The sequence below is a fragment of the Dipodomys spectabilis genome, unplaced genomic scaffold (assembly GCF_019054845.1).
Source record: "Dipodomys spectabilis isolate Male_0828 unplaced genomic scaffold, ASM1905484v1 ptg000089l, whole genome shotgun sequence".
Classification (NCBI taxonomy): Eukaryota; Metazoa; Chordata; class Mammalia; order Rodentia; family Heteromyidae; genus Dipodomys; species Dipodomys spectabilis.
In genome coordinates, this window is record NW_024870766.1 from 15,550,736 (window position 1) to 15,568,594 (window position 17,859).

A 17,859-nucleotide genomic window follows, 5' to 3' on the forward strand; every position below is an offset into this window, starting at 1 on the left:
GGGTAATAAATAATCTTCAGTGTAAAAATGGGTAGACCTACTGGGATTATAGGTAAGTCAACTTGAAATACGTATCTTAAAGGAACTAAAGCAATTCTTTTTTTTTTTTTTTTTTTTTTTGGGTCCGGTCATGGGGCCTGAACTCTGGGCCTGGGCGCTGTCCCTCAGCTCTTCAGCTTAAGGCTAGCGCTCTACCACTTTGAGCCACAGTGCCACTTCTGGCTTTTTTCTTTTTGCTTATGTGGTTCTGAGGAATTGAACCCAGGGCCTCATGCATGCAAGGCAAGTGCTCTACTGAGCCACCTTCCCAGCCCACTAAAGCAATTCTTATTATGTGTTGTTAACAGCAATATTTTTAAAATTCAAGCACAAAAATTGATGAAGGTGCTTGTATTAGTTGACTCATGGTTTATAGATTACAGTCCATGGCTACTGGTTCCATGTTTCTGGACTTCAGTGAGCAGTACCATGGTAGAAGGAAGACATGGTAGACCAGAACTGCTCAACATGGGAAGCAGAGAAGGCTAGTAAGAGGATAGTAAGAAGATATCTTTTGGGAGCACATTCCTCCCCAGTGTCTCAGATCCTCTCCACCTTCCACAGTTCCACCCTTCCCAATAGTCTGTGCAGTGTAGTAACTCACTAAAGGTAGATCCCTCATACTTCAATCACTTCCCCAAAGCTCTGCCTCTGAACACTGCTTGCACTGGGGACCAGGCCTTCAATACATGAACCTTTTGGGGGGGATACTTTATATCCAAACCATAACTGTGATTTAACTTCTACAGAGTGCCACCATAAATTTCATATGCTTAAATGTTGTCTAGGGGGGGGGCTGGAAAGGTGGGCTCAGTGGTAGAGCGCTTGCCTTGCATGCATGAGGCCCTAGGTTCCATTCCTCAGCACCACATAAGCAAAAAGAAAAAAGCCGGAAGTGGTGCTGTGGCTCAAGTGGTAGAGCGCTAGCCTTGAGCTGAAGAGCTGAGGGACAGTGCCCAGGCCCAGAGTTCAGGCCCCACGACCGGACCCCCCCCCCAAAAAAAAATGTTGTCTAGGGAAATACTGCAGTAGCAAGAGGAGTTTTGGAAAGTTTGACTGGTATGCTGATAGGCAAGGCAAACATCTTTTTTGTTTAGTGAGCAGTGATACTAGATTGTAAAATTGTATTCTGCAAGAAAAAGGTTTGAAGTTAATAGGCATTATGTTTTTATAAGTTGGTGGACATTTTTATTGGCTAAGAAAATATGTTTTCCTGCCATTATCTTAAATTCAGAACTTTTCACCTTTTTTTTTTTTTAGTTCTCCAAAAGACATGGATGAAAATGAAATTAACCAATCCTCAATGACAAGCAGCCAATATCCCAAAGAAGCAGTAAAAAAAACGCCAAAATTCAGCACGGAATTCAGGAGGAAGTGATTCATCTAGGTTTTCCAGAAAAAGCTTCAAATTAGATTACAGACTAGAGGAAGATGTAACTAAATCGAAGAAAGGAAAAGATGGGAGATTTGTTAACCCATGGCCAACATGGAAAAATATCTCTATTCCGAATATTCTCAGATGGGTGATAATGGAGAAAGATCACAGTGGTGTTCCAGGTTCCAAAGAGGTAGTACTTGGCTTTTGTTGAGTGTGTTATATATACTCTTAATACAGATACTTCTTAGCTTTGCTGTAAACTATATTACCAGGCTATATTACCAGTTAGTTAACTGTTTTTCCCTATTGAATCATCATTTTATCTTATTTTTTAAAATTATTTTCAAATACTTGTACAAGAGGGTTTTAGTTTAACATCTTGATAAGTCATTCCTTCCTTATTTCCCCTTCTCCTACCTATCTCTTCTACCAGGCTTGTTTCCTAGTGCCACTTATATGTGTACGTTGAATATTAACACTATGTTCGCCCATCATTCCTTTTGCTGTTCATCTGCTTCCCCTCCCATTAGCCTTCATGCCCCCGTGAAGATATTTTTGTTTCCAGATGTTTATTTAGTTAACTGTTCATTTTTCAAAGGGTTACATCATAGAATCTCACTCCTGTGTATTTCTACTTTAGTCAATTCATGTTATATATATGCGTATGACTTGTATGTTTATATTTTAGACCTAACATCCATATATGAGAGAAAATATGTGTCCTTTGTCTTTCTGAGCCTTTCTTCTCTCATATGATATTTCTTTCAGATCTGTCCATTTCCCTGCCAATGACCTAATTTTAACTTCCTGATGGTGAATAAAGTTCTGTTCTGTGTGTGTACATATGTATACATATATATTCATGCTTACATAACACATTTTATTCTATTTTATTTTTTGCCAGTCCTGGGGCTTGAACTCAGGGCCTGGGCACTGTCCTTGAGCTTCTTTTGCTCAAGGCTAGCACTCTACCACTTGAGCCACAGCACCACTTCTGGCTTTTTCTGTTTATGTGGTACTGAGGAATCAAACCCAGGGCTTCATGCATGCTAGGCAAGCACTAAGCCCTACACTTTTTAAAATCCATTTATTGGTTGTAGGACTTCTAGAAGTTTTTTTAAAATAGCTTGGCTATTGTGAACATGGGCTGTGCAGGACCATTATTTTATCCTGACTTACATTCTTTTGGATAAATTAACTATGCTGTGTGTGTGTGTGTGTGTGTGTGCGCGCGTGTGTGTGTGCGTGCGCGCGCGCGCGCCAGTCTTAGAGCTTAAACACCGAGCCCGGGCCATGTCTGTAAGTTTTTTTTTCCCTCAGTGCTAGATCTCTACTACTTGAGCCATGACTCTGCTTTTGGCTTTTTAGTCATTAATTGTAGATAAGAATCCCATAGATTTCCCTGCCCAGGCTGGGTTCAAACTGTGATACTTATATCTCAGTCTCTTGAGTAGCTAGAATTATAGGCATGAGTCACCAGCATCTGGAACTATGCTTTTATGAATATGAATTAAGACCCAGGGATTAGGGGAGATAAAGTGAATAGTGTAACTCATATCCCCAGGTTCCTAGTTCAGCCTGAGCATATGTATGAATTATCACTTGTGGTCTGTATAGACAGAATGCTTCAAAGCTACAGGAAGGAAGTGATGAATTGTGACTGGTAGGATTGGAAATAGCTTCACCATTAGGCTATATTAGTTGTACAAAGGTGATGTGTTCATGTATGAATATAATGTATTTCAATCAAATTCATTCCCTTTATCATTACCTCCCCCCCAACCGTTTTTATTTCACTACCCCCCAACAGTTTTTATTACAGATCTCCTACTCATGTCTTGTTTCCTCTGTTTTTAATAAAAGCTTACAATTAGATAAAATGAAGGCTGACTTATGTTATTCAGGGATAACTATAACCCCCTACTTAAGCCTTTTAAATTACTGAAATGATAAACTGTCACTGATTCTAAAATGTTATTGTGCTATACATTGAAAATAAAAACAACAACATGGAGAATTATGTGAACATCTACTTTATTTTATTTTATTATTTTTCATGGAAGAAAAATCTTTTTTTTTTTAATTGTGAAAATACTGTGCAGAGGGGTTACAATAACATGGGCAAGATAATGAGTACATTTCTTATCAAGCATTGTAGCCTCCTCCTTTGTTTCTCCTTCCCCCCCCCCCCCCAACATCTACTTTAGATGATTAGGGCAACTCAGAATTTAGCAATTCAGGTTCTAGAAGTTGCTTTGGTTAGATCTTGGGAAGCTAGAATTTATTAAGTCAATCACAATATCAAATGATTATTTTGGAAATAATATATAGATGATAATTATATATTATGCGACATTATGGTTTGACATACTTTATCACATTATGCTATTGTTAGGTATATAAATATGAAAGTGTTTTGGAATAAACATCATTAAATTACACATTAATTATTACTCTAAATAATGAAAAAAGGTCATAACAAGCTGTATAATTTAGTTGCCTGGTCAGAAAACAATGTTTGTTTCCTTGGGCCATTCCTAATGTTTGCCTGTTCTGGGTCATGAGTGCAGATTGCCAGTTCACAGGCTGCACATTGTTCAGATGCTGTCATTGCTTTGTGCTGTTGTTGGCTCCGTGTCATTGTCTGATTGTTACTGTGAGTCGTAATCACGCATAGAGGAAAAGAGACAATTGGAGAATTTCAAGGAAGGGGAGGCATACACTTCCTGAGTTTCATTAGTTGGAGGAGGCTGTCTTAATTGTTGACTACTATACAAGTGCTCACAGAACAGTTTACTTGGAGTGTGAGAGACACACAAAACAAACTGCCATACTTGGATGGCCAAGTAGACAAGTAGGACAGCAGGACTTTAGAAACAAGGTTCAAGTTTTAGATTCTAAACTGTATGGCCTTATTATCATCACAAGCCACCAGAAAATTCTGCTATAGTTGGACTCTTCTGTGTCTCCCAAAGCCCACATGTTAGTTCCTTGCTTGATGTTAGTGGTGAAACTTTTTTTTTTATTCAGGCCTGGGGCTTAAACTTGGGGTCTATATGCTGTCCTTGAACTGTTATACTTAGGGCTGAACTAATTCTCTACTGAGCCCCAGCTCTACTTCTAGCTTTTTGGTGGCTAATTGGAGATAAAAGCCTCATGGACTTTCCTGCCTCAGGTGATTTCCAACTTGATCCTCAGATCTCAGCTGCCTGAGTAGGTAGAATTATTGGTATGAGTTACTGGTGCTCAACTTGCTAGTGGTGAAACTTTAAGAGTTGAGATACAGTGGGAAGTCTGCTGGTCTTTGGGGATGTTCCTTGAAAAGGTTAGTGGGACATTGCCCTACCACGTGCTGTCCACCATGATATGGTGCTTTGCCACAGTCCCAGAACAGCAGGGCTTACATAATCATGGACTGAAACCTCCCAAACTGTGAGCCAAAATGAACCTTTTTTATTTTGTAAGTTGATTTAGCTCATGTATTCATTATACTAATGGAAAGCTAACACCAACTCCATTTTTATTTTTATTTACACTTTGGAATATAAAAGTATGACAGACTAATCTGGGTCACTGAGATTGTTTACATGACACATCAAAATATTTAAAAATGTAAAATGCCTTCTTAGATGTATGACATTAAGAATAAGATGTTTTTTGAAAATGAGCTTTTAACAAGAAAAAATGCATGTGGATAGTCTTAATGTAGAGCTGAAAGGCTTACAAGGAAAATTATTAGTCTTCTAGGGCTGCTACCCAGGTTCTCTTACCAGAGGCAACATCTTCCAGGGCTTTAAATTGCTTCCCAGACTTTTATCTAAAGCAAAGGAATGTATGCTGTTTCTTGACATTATCTAACAGACTTCTACATTGGTTTATATTTTAACTCAATTCTATAACCCCTCTCTCAACTCTAATGCTGCTCCTTGGCTTTTCCTATTCTGCTAAAATAGATATATTAAGACTTTCTGTTTTCTTCCAAGTAGGAATTTAAAAGTACAAAACCATTTGATGGATCTTAATGCTCTGAGTATACACTGTATGGCAAAAATGTTATTACCATCAACTATAATTATTATTATTATTATTAACTGTCCTCGGGCTTGAACTCAGGGTCTGGGTACTGTCCCTGAGCTTCTTTTGCTCAAGGCTAGCACTCTACTACTTGAGCCACAGCACCACTTCTGGCTTTTTCTGTGTATGTGGCACTGAGGAGTCAAACCCAGGTCTTCATGCATGCTAGGCAAGCACTCTTACTACCAAGCCACATTCCCAGCCCCATCAACAATTAATTTAATTGGAGGTATTTTGGTAACAAAACTATCCAGTGTTCACATATGACTTAAGAATGAGTGTGTCAAATTTAAATGTTATTTATTTTTAATTAAAGAAATCTGTCTTTAGGCTAGACTGTGGCCTAGTAGAGCTCCCGCTTCACTAGCAGGAGTCCCTGGGTTCATTCCCCCCAGCACTGCCAAAAATAAAAATAAAGAAATCTGACTATAGGGCTTTACATTTCCTTAGATAGTAAAAATGTAACTCAGTTGGAAGAAGAGGATTTACTAAAGTGTTTAAATTGATCTTTTAAAAAGTATGATCTGCTGCTTGCCGGTGGCTCACGCCTATAATCCTAGCTATTCAGGAGGCTGAGATCTGAGGATCGAGGATCAAGGCCAGCCCGGAGAGGAAAGTCCATGACACTCTTATCTCCAATAAACCACCAGAAAACCAGAAGTGCTGCTGTGGCTCAAGTGGTAGAGCGCTAGCCTTGAGCTGAAGAACTGAGGGACAGAGCCCAGGCCCAGAGTTCAAGCCCCATGACCAAAAAAAAAAAAAAGTATGATCTAACAGTTTTGAACCAAATCCTTTTTATCTGTCTCATGGATACCCACAAAGTCTAAAGTATATCAAAATAAAAAATACATTAACAAAAATATGGGTTTATTTATGTTACTTGTAATAAAAATTTTAATACATGAACACCTAGATAATAATGTTTCAATCTATGTAACCATGACTTTGAATCTTTGTAGTGGTCCACTTATATAATGACTGTTGGCTAAAAGCAAACTTAGCATTCCTGAAGAATAGATCCTGAGAGATATGGTTGTAATAGGCTTTGGCTTGGAATTTCAAAATACCATACTATTCTAATAGTGGTTTAGACTGTAAAAGGTTTTCCAGAAAGCCTTTTGCTTCAGAAGGTTGTTTTAGATGGCTAAAACAGTATTTACTATCAGCAGTTAACCACCAAAGCACTTAGTAATTTGGAGTCCTTGCAGAACAACCACAACCTATACCTTAATTGCCTCCTATCTAGGATCAAAGTGGTTTATATTCCCAAAGACAACTGCATTACCATCTTTGTATGTGAAAGACAGGACATTGCTAAACTGATCTATAGGTGCCCTTTCAGTGTTTTTCTTTCTTTATTTTTAAGGAAATAGTATAAGTTGATAATTTATGCTACAAAAGTCATGATTTAGTGCAAAGAGAGATGTTTTGACTTGAGAAAATCTAGCTTCCACTCGATTAGATGTTTATATGAACTTGGCCATTTCTTAGTGATTCTTCTCTGTGTTGGTCTGGTTAGGTAAGACAGCAATAGTACCAATGCCCTTAAATACCTGGCAAAGAGTAGTGGCTGAATGGACATTAGGATTTTCCACTTTTCCCAAGAAAAGTAAAACATTAACTAGTGTACTTAATTTTGAGTCTTGGGATTTTCCCCTTTGCAGTTTTCAGAAAGGAAGACCACTAAGTTTGTTTGATCTAGCCAAGTAAATGCCAAGTAAGTGCTTGGTTTCCTCAAATAAATAAGAATCCCTTCCCACTTCCCTCCTTTTTTGTCATGCTTTTTCAAACTCTGATTAGGAAGAATCACCTCTTAAGCATCTGAAAGGTAAGGAATGAGAAGAACCTACCTCTTAAAGGGTAAGGAATGAGAAGAACCATTTATGAATTTGATTTTCTAAAGTTATCATGATGCTCCACTTCAGGTTATATATACTAAAAAAAATTAGATTGACATCTGAGATCCAAGAGCTATAAAATCTATTGTTGTTGACTTTCTGTACTGTTTCTAAGGACTGACATGCTTCTAGGGAAATACATCAGTCCAGTGAAGTGAAAATAGCCAAATGGCCACATTTAGGCCAATCTACTTATGGTATTTCAGAAGAGGGCCTTTGAAGAAATTAAATGTAGCAGTGTTCAGACTTTTTAAATTTCATTTCCCTTGTGTTTACTGTATTTGGGATTAGGATTACTATACTATAATTAAGTCAGATCTAGAAAGTAGTTAAGGATGCATTTTCAAGAGAAAAGCAAAAAGAAAAGACTTAACGAGTTTATCAAATGACTTCAGTTTTCCCAAAATAGCTTTTCTCACTATAATTGAGGTCAAAATTGGTCTGTGATGATATAATACCTCTTCTAAAAAAATTCTAACTGACTCTTTTCCTTTTTCTTTATATATACAGGAACTTGACAAAGAGCTCCCAGTGCTTAAACCATATTTTGTGAATGACCCTGAAGAAGCAGGAATGAGGGAGGCTGGCTTAAGAGTCACATGGCTGGGACATGCAACACTGATGGTGGAAATGGATGAGCTCATATTTCTTACAGATCCTATCTTTAGTTCTCGTGCTTCTCCATCACAGTACATGGGTCCAAAGCGATTTCGTCGTCCTCCGTGCACGATAAGCGAACTCCCCTCAATAGATGCAGTCCTTATCAGTCACAACCACTATGACCACCTGGACTACAGTACTGTCATCACCTTGAATGAACGATTTGGTAACGAGTTGAGGTGGTTTGTGCCATTGGGTCTCCTTGACTGGATGCAAAAATGTGGCTGTGAGAACGTGATTGAGCTGGACTGGTGGGAGGAGAATTGTGTCCCTGGTCATGATAAAGTCACTTTTGTCTTTACACCTTCCCAGCACTGGTGTAAAAGGACCCTAATAGATGATAACAAGGTTCTGTGGGGCAGCTGGTCTGTCTTGGGGCCTTGGAATCGATTTTTCTTTGCAGGAGATACTGGCTATTGCCCTGCTTTTGAAGAGATAGGGAAGAGATTTGGACCTTTTGACCTTGCAGCTATTCCTATTGGTGCTTATGAACCAAGGTTTGTAAACTGGCAAAGAAACATTTCCACCACATGCTAAGTTAACTTCAAAGCTATGATACTATGTCATTTATGATTTTAGTTCTGGGCTCAGTTTTATACGTTGATGTGGTTTGATGGGTCAGATTCAAATTGATTCTTTAAAATTTTTAAACATTTTGATCATAGTCCTTCCCACCAGATAGTTACTCAAACTCAGAAATGACATTACAAAGGAAAAGAGACCAAGATAAAGAGAAGCATCACACATCACCAGAAGTTCATATTTCATTTAAACTAAAAGTAAACTTAACAGCCAGTAATCAGGCCTAACTCTTTAAAAAAAATCAAGTAGTTGTACAAAGCAGTTGTCATTCAGCAAAGCAGTTTATGAATGCTATGCATTGGGTCAGTGTCACTCTTTTTATCACCCTGTCCCTCCCTCACAGGCCCAGCCCTCCAGACCTAACTTTCCTTCCTTTCACAGGGAGGATTTTTTTCCTATGTAATTACTTTTCTCTCCATAATTGGGATGCATTAATTCCATTTGTCTTGAGTGAGAAAATGAGGAGTTGGCTTATAGCATGAGTCTCTTTGATGGTCTTATTTCAGTATAAAATGTATCCCGTGGTGAGATTGTTTTACGCCCAATTCACTCTCCAGTGTGGTATATACTTCACATATTTTTAGAGCCACACCATCATTGGACAATGCTTTTACAGATAATTACAGGACATTTCAGGTAAGCCTATAAGCAAAAGAGCCAGTGGGTTTTTTCTTAATGCATAGAGAAATCAGATAAATCTGATCTTCTATTTCCATCTGATGCTATAGTTGTTAACCTTTTAAGTTCACTAAAACCATTTTTCTTGTCTTTACTAACTTTATCATTTTCAGCATTTTGCTAGTTTCCTTAAGGCAGGGGTAGATATTTACCTTTGTTTGGTTCCTGATTATTTACTACAATTAACATAAGTCAATATTAGTACAGTACACTTTTTTGCCTTAGTATTAGAAATATATATATATATATATATATATATATATATATATATATATATTTGCTTTGGAAGGTGTCAACTATTTATTTGGGAGGATTCAAATAGGTGCTGTATTTGATGACTTCATAAACTTTGTGTTGTTTAATCATCATAGCATCCTTATAGGGTGGGTCTAAATTTATACCTATAGACTGGAAATGGAAGCTCAGAGAATTTATAGAAACTTTCTGGAGGCATTCCCAGACTGCAGGAGCTGGGAGTTACATGAGGCCCTGTGCCTCACAGAGCCCTTGTTGTTTTCAAGGCTTTGCAGTCTCAGGACTTCATTGTCTTTAATCATTCACTCAGTAGCTCACTCTTCTGCCTGACCAAACACCTCTCTGTTCAGTTTTATGATTTTTAAAATTCTAGGGATAGTAATAGGACATTTTGCTCCCAATCTTTAAAGTTTGTACACTAGGCTTTTTTTTTCTTTTCTGAGAAGGGTTGCTATGTAGCCCCTACTTGTTTCACACTTAGGAACTTCTTTAGAGTGCTAGGATCATAGGCATGTACCACTATGCTTGGCATTACACACTAAGGTTGGTTTCCTTACTACTTTAGCAAGTTCAAGAAGAAACTATTTCTGCAGATAGAATTGGAGTTTGAGTTTCTAATCAGTTTGTTTGATTCATTCCTAAGATTGTAAAATATTTGCCTTTCAAAATAAGAATGCATCATTAGTAAAAACCAAAATGTACACCAATTTTTTACAAAGATGAGTTTTGTTTGAGACTCAGTTATTTACATACAAAATTTTTGCTTTTATCCCCTTCAGTGGAAAAGTGAACTAAAGGGAGATGTTTTTGCCTACTGTGAATGTGCTTTTGCTAACCAGGTTTTGCTTTATGTTCAGAATCTTTTTATTTTTTCAGTTAAGTCTTGATTTGGGCCTCCAAACCTGGTTTCTAGCTATTTCTCATAATCGATTGTGCTCTGTCCCAGAAATTTTCAATAGTAGGTATACATTGAGCTTATATGGGGGGCTTAGAAAGACCTTAATGCCATGTCTCAACCCAGAATAATCAGATTCATTAAAGGCACGGGCTGGGCAGCAGTATTTACTAAAAGTTCTCCAGATGAGTCTGAAGTGAATTCAGTGGCTGAAAAATAGTTAACATGTTGCTGTTTCTGTAGGCAATTCAACTTTATTCTTAAGTGTGTTGCTAAAATAAGTGAGTTGCAAATAAAGGGATAGGGAGAGAAGTAGAAAACAACTACTCTACCAGGTTCTGGAGGCTCATGCCTGTATTGATAACTACTCAGGATACTGAGATTGAGGATTGTGGTTCAAATCCAGCCTGGGCAAGAAAGTCTGGGACTCTTATTTCCAGTTAATCGGCAAACCCAGAAGTTGAGCTGTGGTTCAAGTGGTAGAGTGCTAACCGTGAGCAAAAAAAAAAGCTCAGAAACAGTGGCTTAGGCCCAGTATTCAAGCCCCAGTACCAGTACAATAACAAAACAACAACAAAAAATAACCACACTGAGATGGTGCTTGTTTCTCAGATGTCCATAGTTCTGGTGCAGAATCTTAAAAGTGGGTTAGATAAAGCAGTAAGTAGAATTTGGAGTATACTCAAAGGTCAGAATTAACAAAATTGCTGTGTTTCATCAGGTGGTTTATGAAATACCAACATGTCAACCCAGAAGATGCTGTAAGGATTCACATTGATGTTCAAGCAAAGAAATCTGTGGCAATTCATTGGGGAACTTTTGCCTTAGCAAACGAGGTAAGTTTATAATAAAAATAGACTTAATTATATATTTGATCAATGGAAGGATTTTGAGCAAGCTTCCTACCATGCCCCCCAGCCCTTTTGCTTTCTGTAATTTGTTTTCAGGTAGATTTTGGATCTTAACTTGACTGGTGCTGGCCTTGAATTAGGATGCTTCTTCCTCTACCTTCTAAGTAGTTGGGATTATAGGTGTACAGTAAATCTTGATTTTGTTTGCTTTGTACTAGGTATTGGGTTGATTGCTAGACTAAAGCAGAAGAGCTGATTTTTCCTTGAAAGAGTTGAACCTTAGAACTCTGCTGCTAACTTGAGTGCTCAGATCAAGGATAGGATAGTAAAGCTGTCTCTTCTTTTTTTGGATCCAAATGCTGCCATAACCAAAATTTGTAAAGAGATGTTGGATCTTGGCTTTTACATTGATTTCTGTGGCATCCTCCATATTACAGGGCCTCTGTGCCAGTGTTTTTGTATTTTAGCCTTCTCTGTCCATCTCTTCCTAAATGCAGTTTGTTTCAAAATTACCTAATATATTCCCTGCCATTTCCTAATGAGATTGCCATTCTGTAACATTATAACCGGGAGGTCCTGATGTATCAACTCTTAGCCATATTGCCAGAGAATGGGATGATGGGGTGAATAAATGAATAAATGGGAGTTAGAAAGAATGCATGAGAGAAGGAACAGGTGAATGAGAGAAAGATAGAGGGAGAGAATGAGTATGAGAGTTTGGGTTAGAGCAAGATTGAGAGTGGTCTCTCAGTTGTAATCTGCTATATTTGGTAACAATTTCTTACTCTGTGTATGTGTGTGTCTGTATATGTATGTGTGAATGTTCTGTATGTATTTCATACATGTTATCAGTGGCTTAGATGAAGTAATAGTATTTTGCTAATCCTGTGCAAAGAAAGAAATGAAGATTTTTACCTTAAGTGAGTTGTGTTCTTTACTGATATGGAGAATCATTGAGAATTATTGTGAATTACTTTGGGAGAACTACTCAATTCTATAATCCTAGCAATTTGGGAGACAGAGGTCAGGGCCTGAGATTACAGACTAGTCAAAAAAATATTTTTCAAGACTCTATCTTCACCAATGGCCAGGCACAGTGATGAACCAAAGGACATGGGACGAACAAAAAGGATCATGGTCCAGTGTGGCTTAGGTATAAAGTGAGACTCTATCTTGAAATAATCAATGCAAAAAAGGTCTGAAGTTTAAGCTCTTAATATAATTCAAAAAATTACTCTTAACTGGGAGTATAAGCACGTAATACAATCCCAGCACTAAGGGAGGCTGAGACATGGAGATTGAGAGTTCAAAGCCAGTCTGGAGAACATAGCAAGAACGTATCTCAAAAATAAAATAACAAAAAGGAATTATTCTTGTTATAAATCTAAACTCTGCTGGGTGCCAGTGGCTCACGCCTGTAATCCTAACTACTCAGGAGGCTGAGATCTGAGGATCATGGTTCAAAGCCAGCCCTGGCGGGAAAGTCCTCAGACTCCTATATCCAATAAACCACTAGAAAACCAGTAGTGTCGCTGTAGAGCACTAGCCTTGAGCTGAAGAGTGCAGGGACTGCGCCCAAGCCCAGAGTTCAAGCCCACGACTGACAAAAAAAAAATTTTTTTTTTAAACTCCACTTGCTTAATTCATTAACTTATTTTTGAGACAGTCTTTCCCTGAAGCTCAATCTGGCCTTGAACTTGGAACTCTCCTGCCTTAGCCTCCTAAGTGCTGGGATTATGGGTATATGATACAATACCTATGAGTTTGCTCAATTATAAAGTTGGTGAGATTTTCAGAAATGTTTTGTCTATTATTTCTAAACAATTTGCACATAAGCAAATTGTTCACTACAGTATAATCAGAATAAAGTACATAACAACTCTAAAATTATGTATGTATATACATGAGTATGTGTATATGTATATATGTATATTCTGCTCAGTCAAAAGCCTTTCTCACCTAATTCCAATGTTATCTTCTAGATGGTCATAATTTGCCAAAAATTTAAGCTATTTAAAAAAAACTCGGGCTAGGAAGGTGGCTCAGTGGTAGAGTCCTTGCTTTGCATGTACAATGCCCTGAGTTTGATTCCTCAGTACCACATAAGTGGAAAAAGCTGGAAATGGCACTATAGTTCAAATGATAGAGCGCTAGCCTTGAGCTGAAGAGTTGAGGGACAACTGCCAGACCCAGAGTTTAAGCCCCATGACTGACAAAATCAAATCAAAACAAGACAAAACAAAAAAATTCAGAAGGATATTGCCTTTTTAATCAGAAGGATATTACGTCTTTAGTCTGTTTCAGCAGATTAAAGATAAAGAACCCTGGACTGGAGTCAAGCCAAATGCTGGTGGTTCATGATAGCTATTTAGGAAGCTGAGATTTGAGGACTGGGGTTCAAAGCCAGTTTAGTCAGGAAAGTCCATGCAACAATGAACCAACAATGAAACTGGAAGTGGAGTTATGGCTCAAGGCCAGCTTTGAGCAAAAAAGCTAAGAGACAATGCCCAGATTCTGAATTTAAGTCCATGTACTGATGTGCATGCAGATGTGTGCATGCTTGCATGCACACGCATGCATGGGCACACACACACACACACACACACACACACACACACACACACACACACACACACACACACACACACACACAGGGTCTACTCCCAGCTAGAACATCAAAAGCCATTCTAGATCCACACAAATCATGCACCATAATAAAGTTAAAGCTCAGCAAAGAAATGATCAGTGTATCATGATTGTGAGTTTGTTTTGTTGGCGAAACAATGGTGAAATTTGGTTAAACAAATTGAACAAAAGTTATTTTTCAATGGGAAAGAATTTCATCATTTTTTTTCTCCTGATACTATGGCCGGGGCATAGTTCCTCTATCACTTGAGCCATAGCTCCATTTGCAGCTTTTTTTGTGGTTAATTGGAGATAAGGGGTAAGTCTTACGGACTTTTCCTGCCTGGGCTGGCTTCAATCCAGGATTCTCAGATCTCAGCCTCCTGAGTAGCTAGGATTACAGGTGTGAGCCACCAGCACCTGGTGAAATCTTTAAAAAAAAAAAAACAACAAATTTAAGGGCTGGGAAGGTAGCTCAGTGGTAGAGCGCTTGCCTTGCATGCATGAGGCCCTGGGTTCCATTGCTCGGCACCACATAAGCAAAAAGAAAAAAAGCCGGAAGTGGTGTTGTGGCTCAAGTGGTAGAGTGCTAGCCTTGAGCTGAAGAGCTGAGGGACAGTGCCCATGACCGGACACCCCCCCCAAAAAAAAAAAAACTTAAAACATTTTTTGGGTTTAGGCTGTCAATTTCTATTCTTATATATAATTTACATACTAATCATCTATTACTCTTTTCTATTTTACAAAATATACAATATTTTCTATATGTATAAAATATAGCATAGACACTTGTTGCTTATATTAGTTTGAACTCATTTGAAACATTCCATCAACAATATGTATTGTTATGTAAAATTTTTGTTTTCTTTTTGTCCTTTGCCAGCATTACTTAGAGCCTCCTGTGAAACTGCGTGAAGCTCTAGAAAGATATGGACTTCAGACTGAAGATTTTTTTGTCCTGAAGCATGGAGAATCAAGATACTTAAATACAGATGATAAAACTTTGAATAAATAGGAAAATAGATGAATTTTATTGGAAAGGTATCAGTTGGATAATTTTGAAAACAAAATGACTAAGAAATTCATGAATATTATGACTTTTTATGTTTGGAAACAACCTCTTCATGTATGGTGTATGTTTTGTATATAAGTTGCTTACAAATATGATGAACAGCTTTATATAAACTATGAAAGATTTTAGGGGTGGAATTATTATTTTGGCAATGTAGATTTGAGAAATCTTATATCAATGATATAAGTATTATAATAGATATTCACTTTTTACTAAAACATTATACTTTAGTGGTAGAATTTTTCCAGGTTATAAAGTATTAAATGTTTGTTTTCCTTTCTTTAGGGTCTTATAGAAGATGTCAGGTTGTCTATCTTCCTAGATTTTTTTCAGAGGTCTTCATCCCTACCTCTTTCTTACATTTATGTTATAGCAAATGATAAAATTAACTCTTATGTGCTTATAAACCTGGCAGTTCTTGCTTACTGAAGATGACCTTGTAGGCTTTATAGTGACACACAAGTATAATCTCAGCACTAGGGAGGCCTAGGCAGAAGAATTCAAGAGCAATCTGAGCTACATGGAGCAATTTTATCTAAAAAAAGAAAAAAAGACTGTATGTTAAATATTAAGTGACTTATTGTTAAGCACTAAAAATATGCATTTGGGCTAAGTTATATTTAAGGACAATTTTTTATTGTGGTAAAATGTATTACGTAAAATTTTAGCAAAGTAGAAAATGTGTACAGCTTTTTGGTGATATTGTATTTACAACTTGTACAAACATGAACACCATAAACTTAAAGTTTTAAGAAAGAATATTCTACTACCCATCCATAGTGCCCAAATTAAAATTCACTGATATGGGCAAGGAAAGGAAAGAGCGTAATTGATGACATTCTCTAATTTTAGTCTGAAAATCAGACTTTGTGTTAAACACAAGTATAGCTAAAACGAAATATTTTTCAGAGGAGCTATAGATCCTAAATATGAATGGAATCATACGTTTTGAATTGTTTTTCTCTTCTCGGTATATACTCTTTTTTTGGTGTTTAAGGTATAATTCACTATGACAGTTAGAATTATATTTTGTTTTACATGATTCAGATGTCATATTTTTGTATTAAATGACCTTTAAATACGATTGTACCTTGTATTAAAGCCCATACGAAATGCTAGTAGCAAGGAGAGCACCTGACCCCAACTGAGCTTTGGTCTTCGGTTCTGCATTCAGTTGTTTGCTCTGAAGCTGCTTAAGGAGCAAAATGCATATGATAGTTTTGGAGGCCCTTCTATGTTTCTGGTGCTTATACACCAGTGAAATCAACTCCATATATCTAATCTATCACAGTCAAGATAGTTTTTCTATACCAAATGCCATCCAGGCAGTGCTCAATTTACACCTATGTATGCATGCCACATGTTAGCTATTAAATATGAATTTTAATCCTTCCATTATTTCATCCTGCATTTTCTGTTTAACTCGAAACAAAGTCACCTGTGCTCACTGTGCCTCAGTTTCCTCATGTGCAACAAGAGGATAATTTTGACCTACCTCCAGAATATGTGTAAATAATAAAGGGATGTTTTAAAAGCACGTTAGAAATTTAAGGGATAAAAATGATTTCTTAAGATACCACTGCCTAAAATAGGTAAGTACATTTACAAATCTAGAAGCAGGCTTAATACTTTTTGATAGTTTTGCTCCTGTTGCAGATTTACGAATACACAATAGTATACAAAAACATCAAACACTAATAGTCCCATTCCACTCATTTTGTAGAATTTGGATAGTAGTAGTCGAGATCTTTATCACAATTTAGCATTTTTTATTTAAAAAAGTTCAAATCACTTAAGGGAACAGAGTTGTTAATAGATATGCATATGTAATGTAGGTGAATGTGTGTGCTTTGGGGGCACTAAAAGCACAATTTTCCCCATAAAGTAAAATAAACAGAAAAACACTGAACAAGCACTAACTTTTTTCTTTTCTTTTTTCTTGTCGGTCGTGGGCTGAACTTTGGGCCTGGGCGCTGTCCCTCAGCTCTTCAGCTCAAAGCTAGCACTCTACCACTTGAGCCACAACACCACTTCGGGATTTTTCTGCTTATGTGGTGCTGAGGAATTGAACCCAGGGCTTCATGCATGCAAGGCAAGCACTCTACCACTGAGCTACCTTCCAAGCCCCAACTTTTATACTCCAAACAAATGTGAATCAAGATGTTAGGATTTTATTGCCCTAATACTAGGCAGCATTTTTGTATCAGATTGAAAATTCATCTCTTATCTTTGTGAAGCCAATTCTTACTTTGCTTGATGACCTTACCATTAGTTTTATATTTATATCTACTGTTTAGCTGAGGGACTTTGAAACTTCATGATCTTTTCATTAAGAAATATATAAAACTTTATATTGCTTATCATAACTACCCTATGGTGATTTCCATTTTATCTACATTCTGAAGGGTTTATGAGCAAAATGAAAACAAAGTTTGAAAAATTTCTTTTCCCTCAATGCAGTCTAGTACATTGTAATACTACATACAAAAGATATTTATATATATATGCAGATATATAAATATATATATTGTTGGAACTGGGATTTTTAACTCAGGTCTTTGTGCTTATGAGGCAAGTGCTCTACCACTGGAGCCACACCCCTAGACCTACACTGTAATATCTATTATTCAATTCTATGTTCCTTTTTGATTAGTGAACACCATGAGGAACATTTCGATCTGCCTTACTATCTAAAGAGGAAGTCAATTAAATCACACCAAATAATAGTGACAATGTGCAATAACATACATAGAACAAAAGTATTATGTACTTTTTCTATGAATTCTTCCCCTTTTCACTGTGAATACTCCCTTTTTCTCTAGCAAGTGTGATTATTTTTCAAACTAATGGTA

The 17,859-nt window shown here is 37.2% G+C and overlaps 1 protein-coding gene across 1 annotated transcript; it reads left to right on the plus strand.

Annotated features, from left to right (window-relative positions):
* The first annotated feature begins 1,306 nt into the window (after window positions 1-1,306).
* Window positions 1,307-16,957, plus strand: Napepld (N-acyl phosphatidylethanolamine phospholipase D). The gene is given in 5 exon segments (XM_042684622.1): window positions 1,307-1,375; window positions 1,377-1,607; window positions 7,900-8,546; window positions 11,181-11,295; window positions 14,819-16,957. Coding segments are annotated over 5 exon segments (1,188 nt in total). The 5' UTR covers window positions 1,307-1,312; the 3' UTR covers window positions 14,951-16,957.
* The last annotated feature ends 902 nt before the right edge of the window (window positions 16,958-17,859 follow it).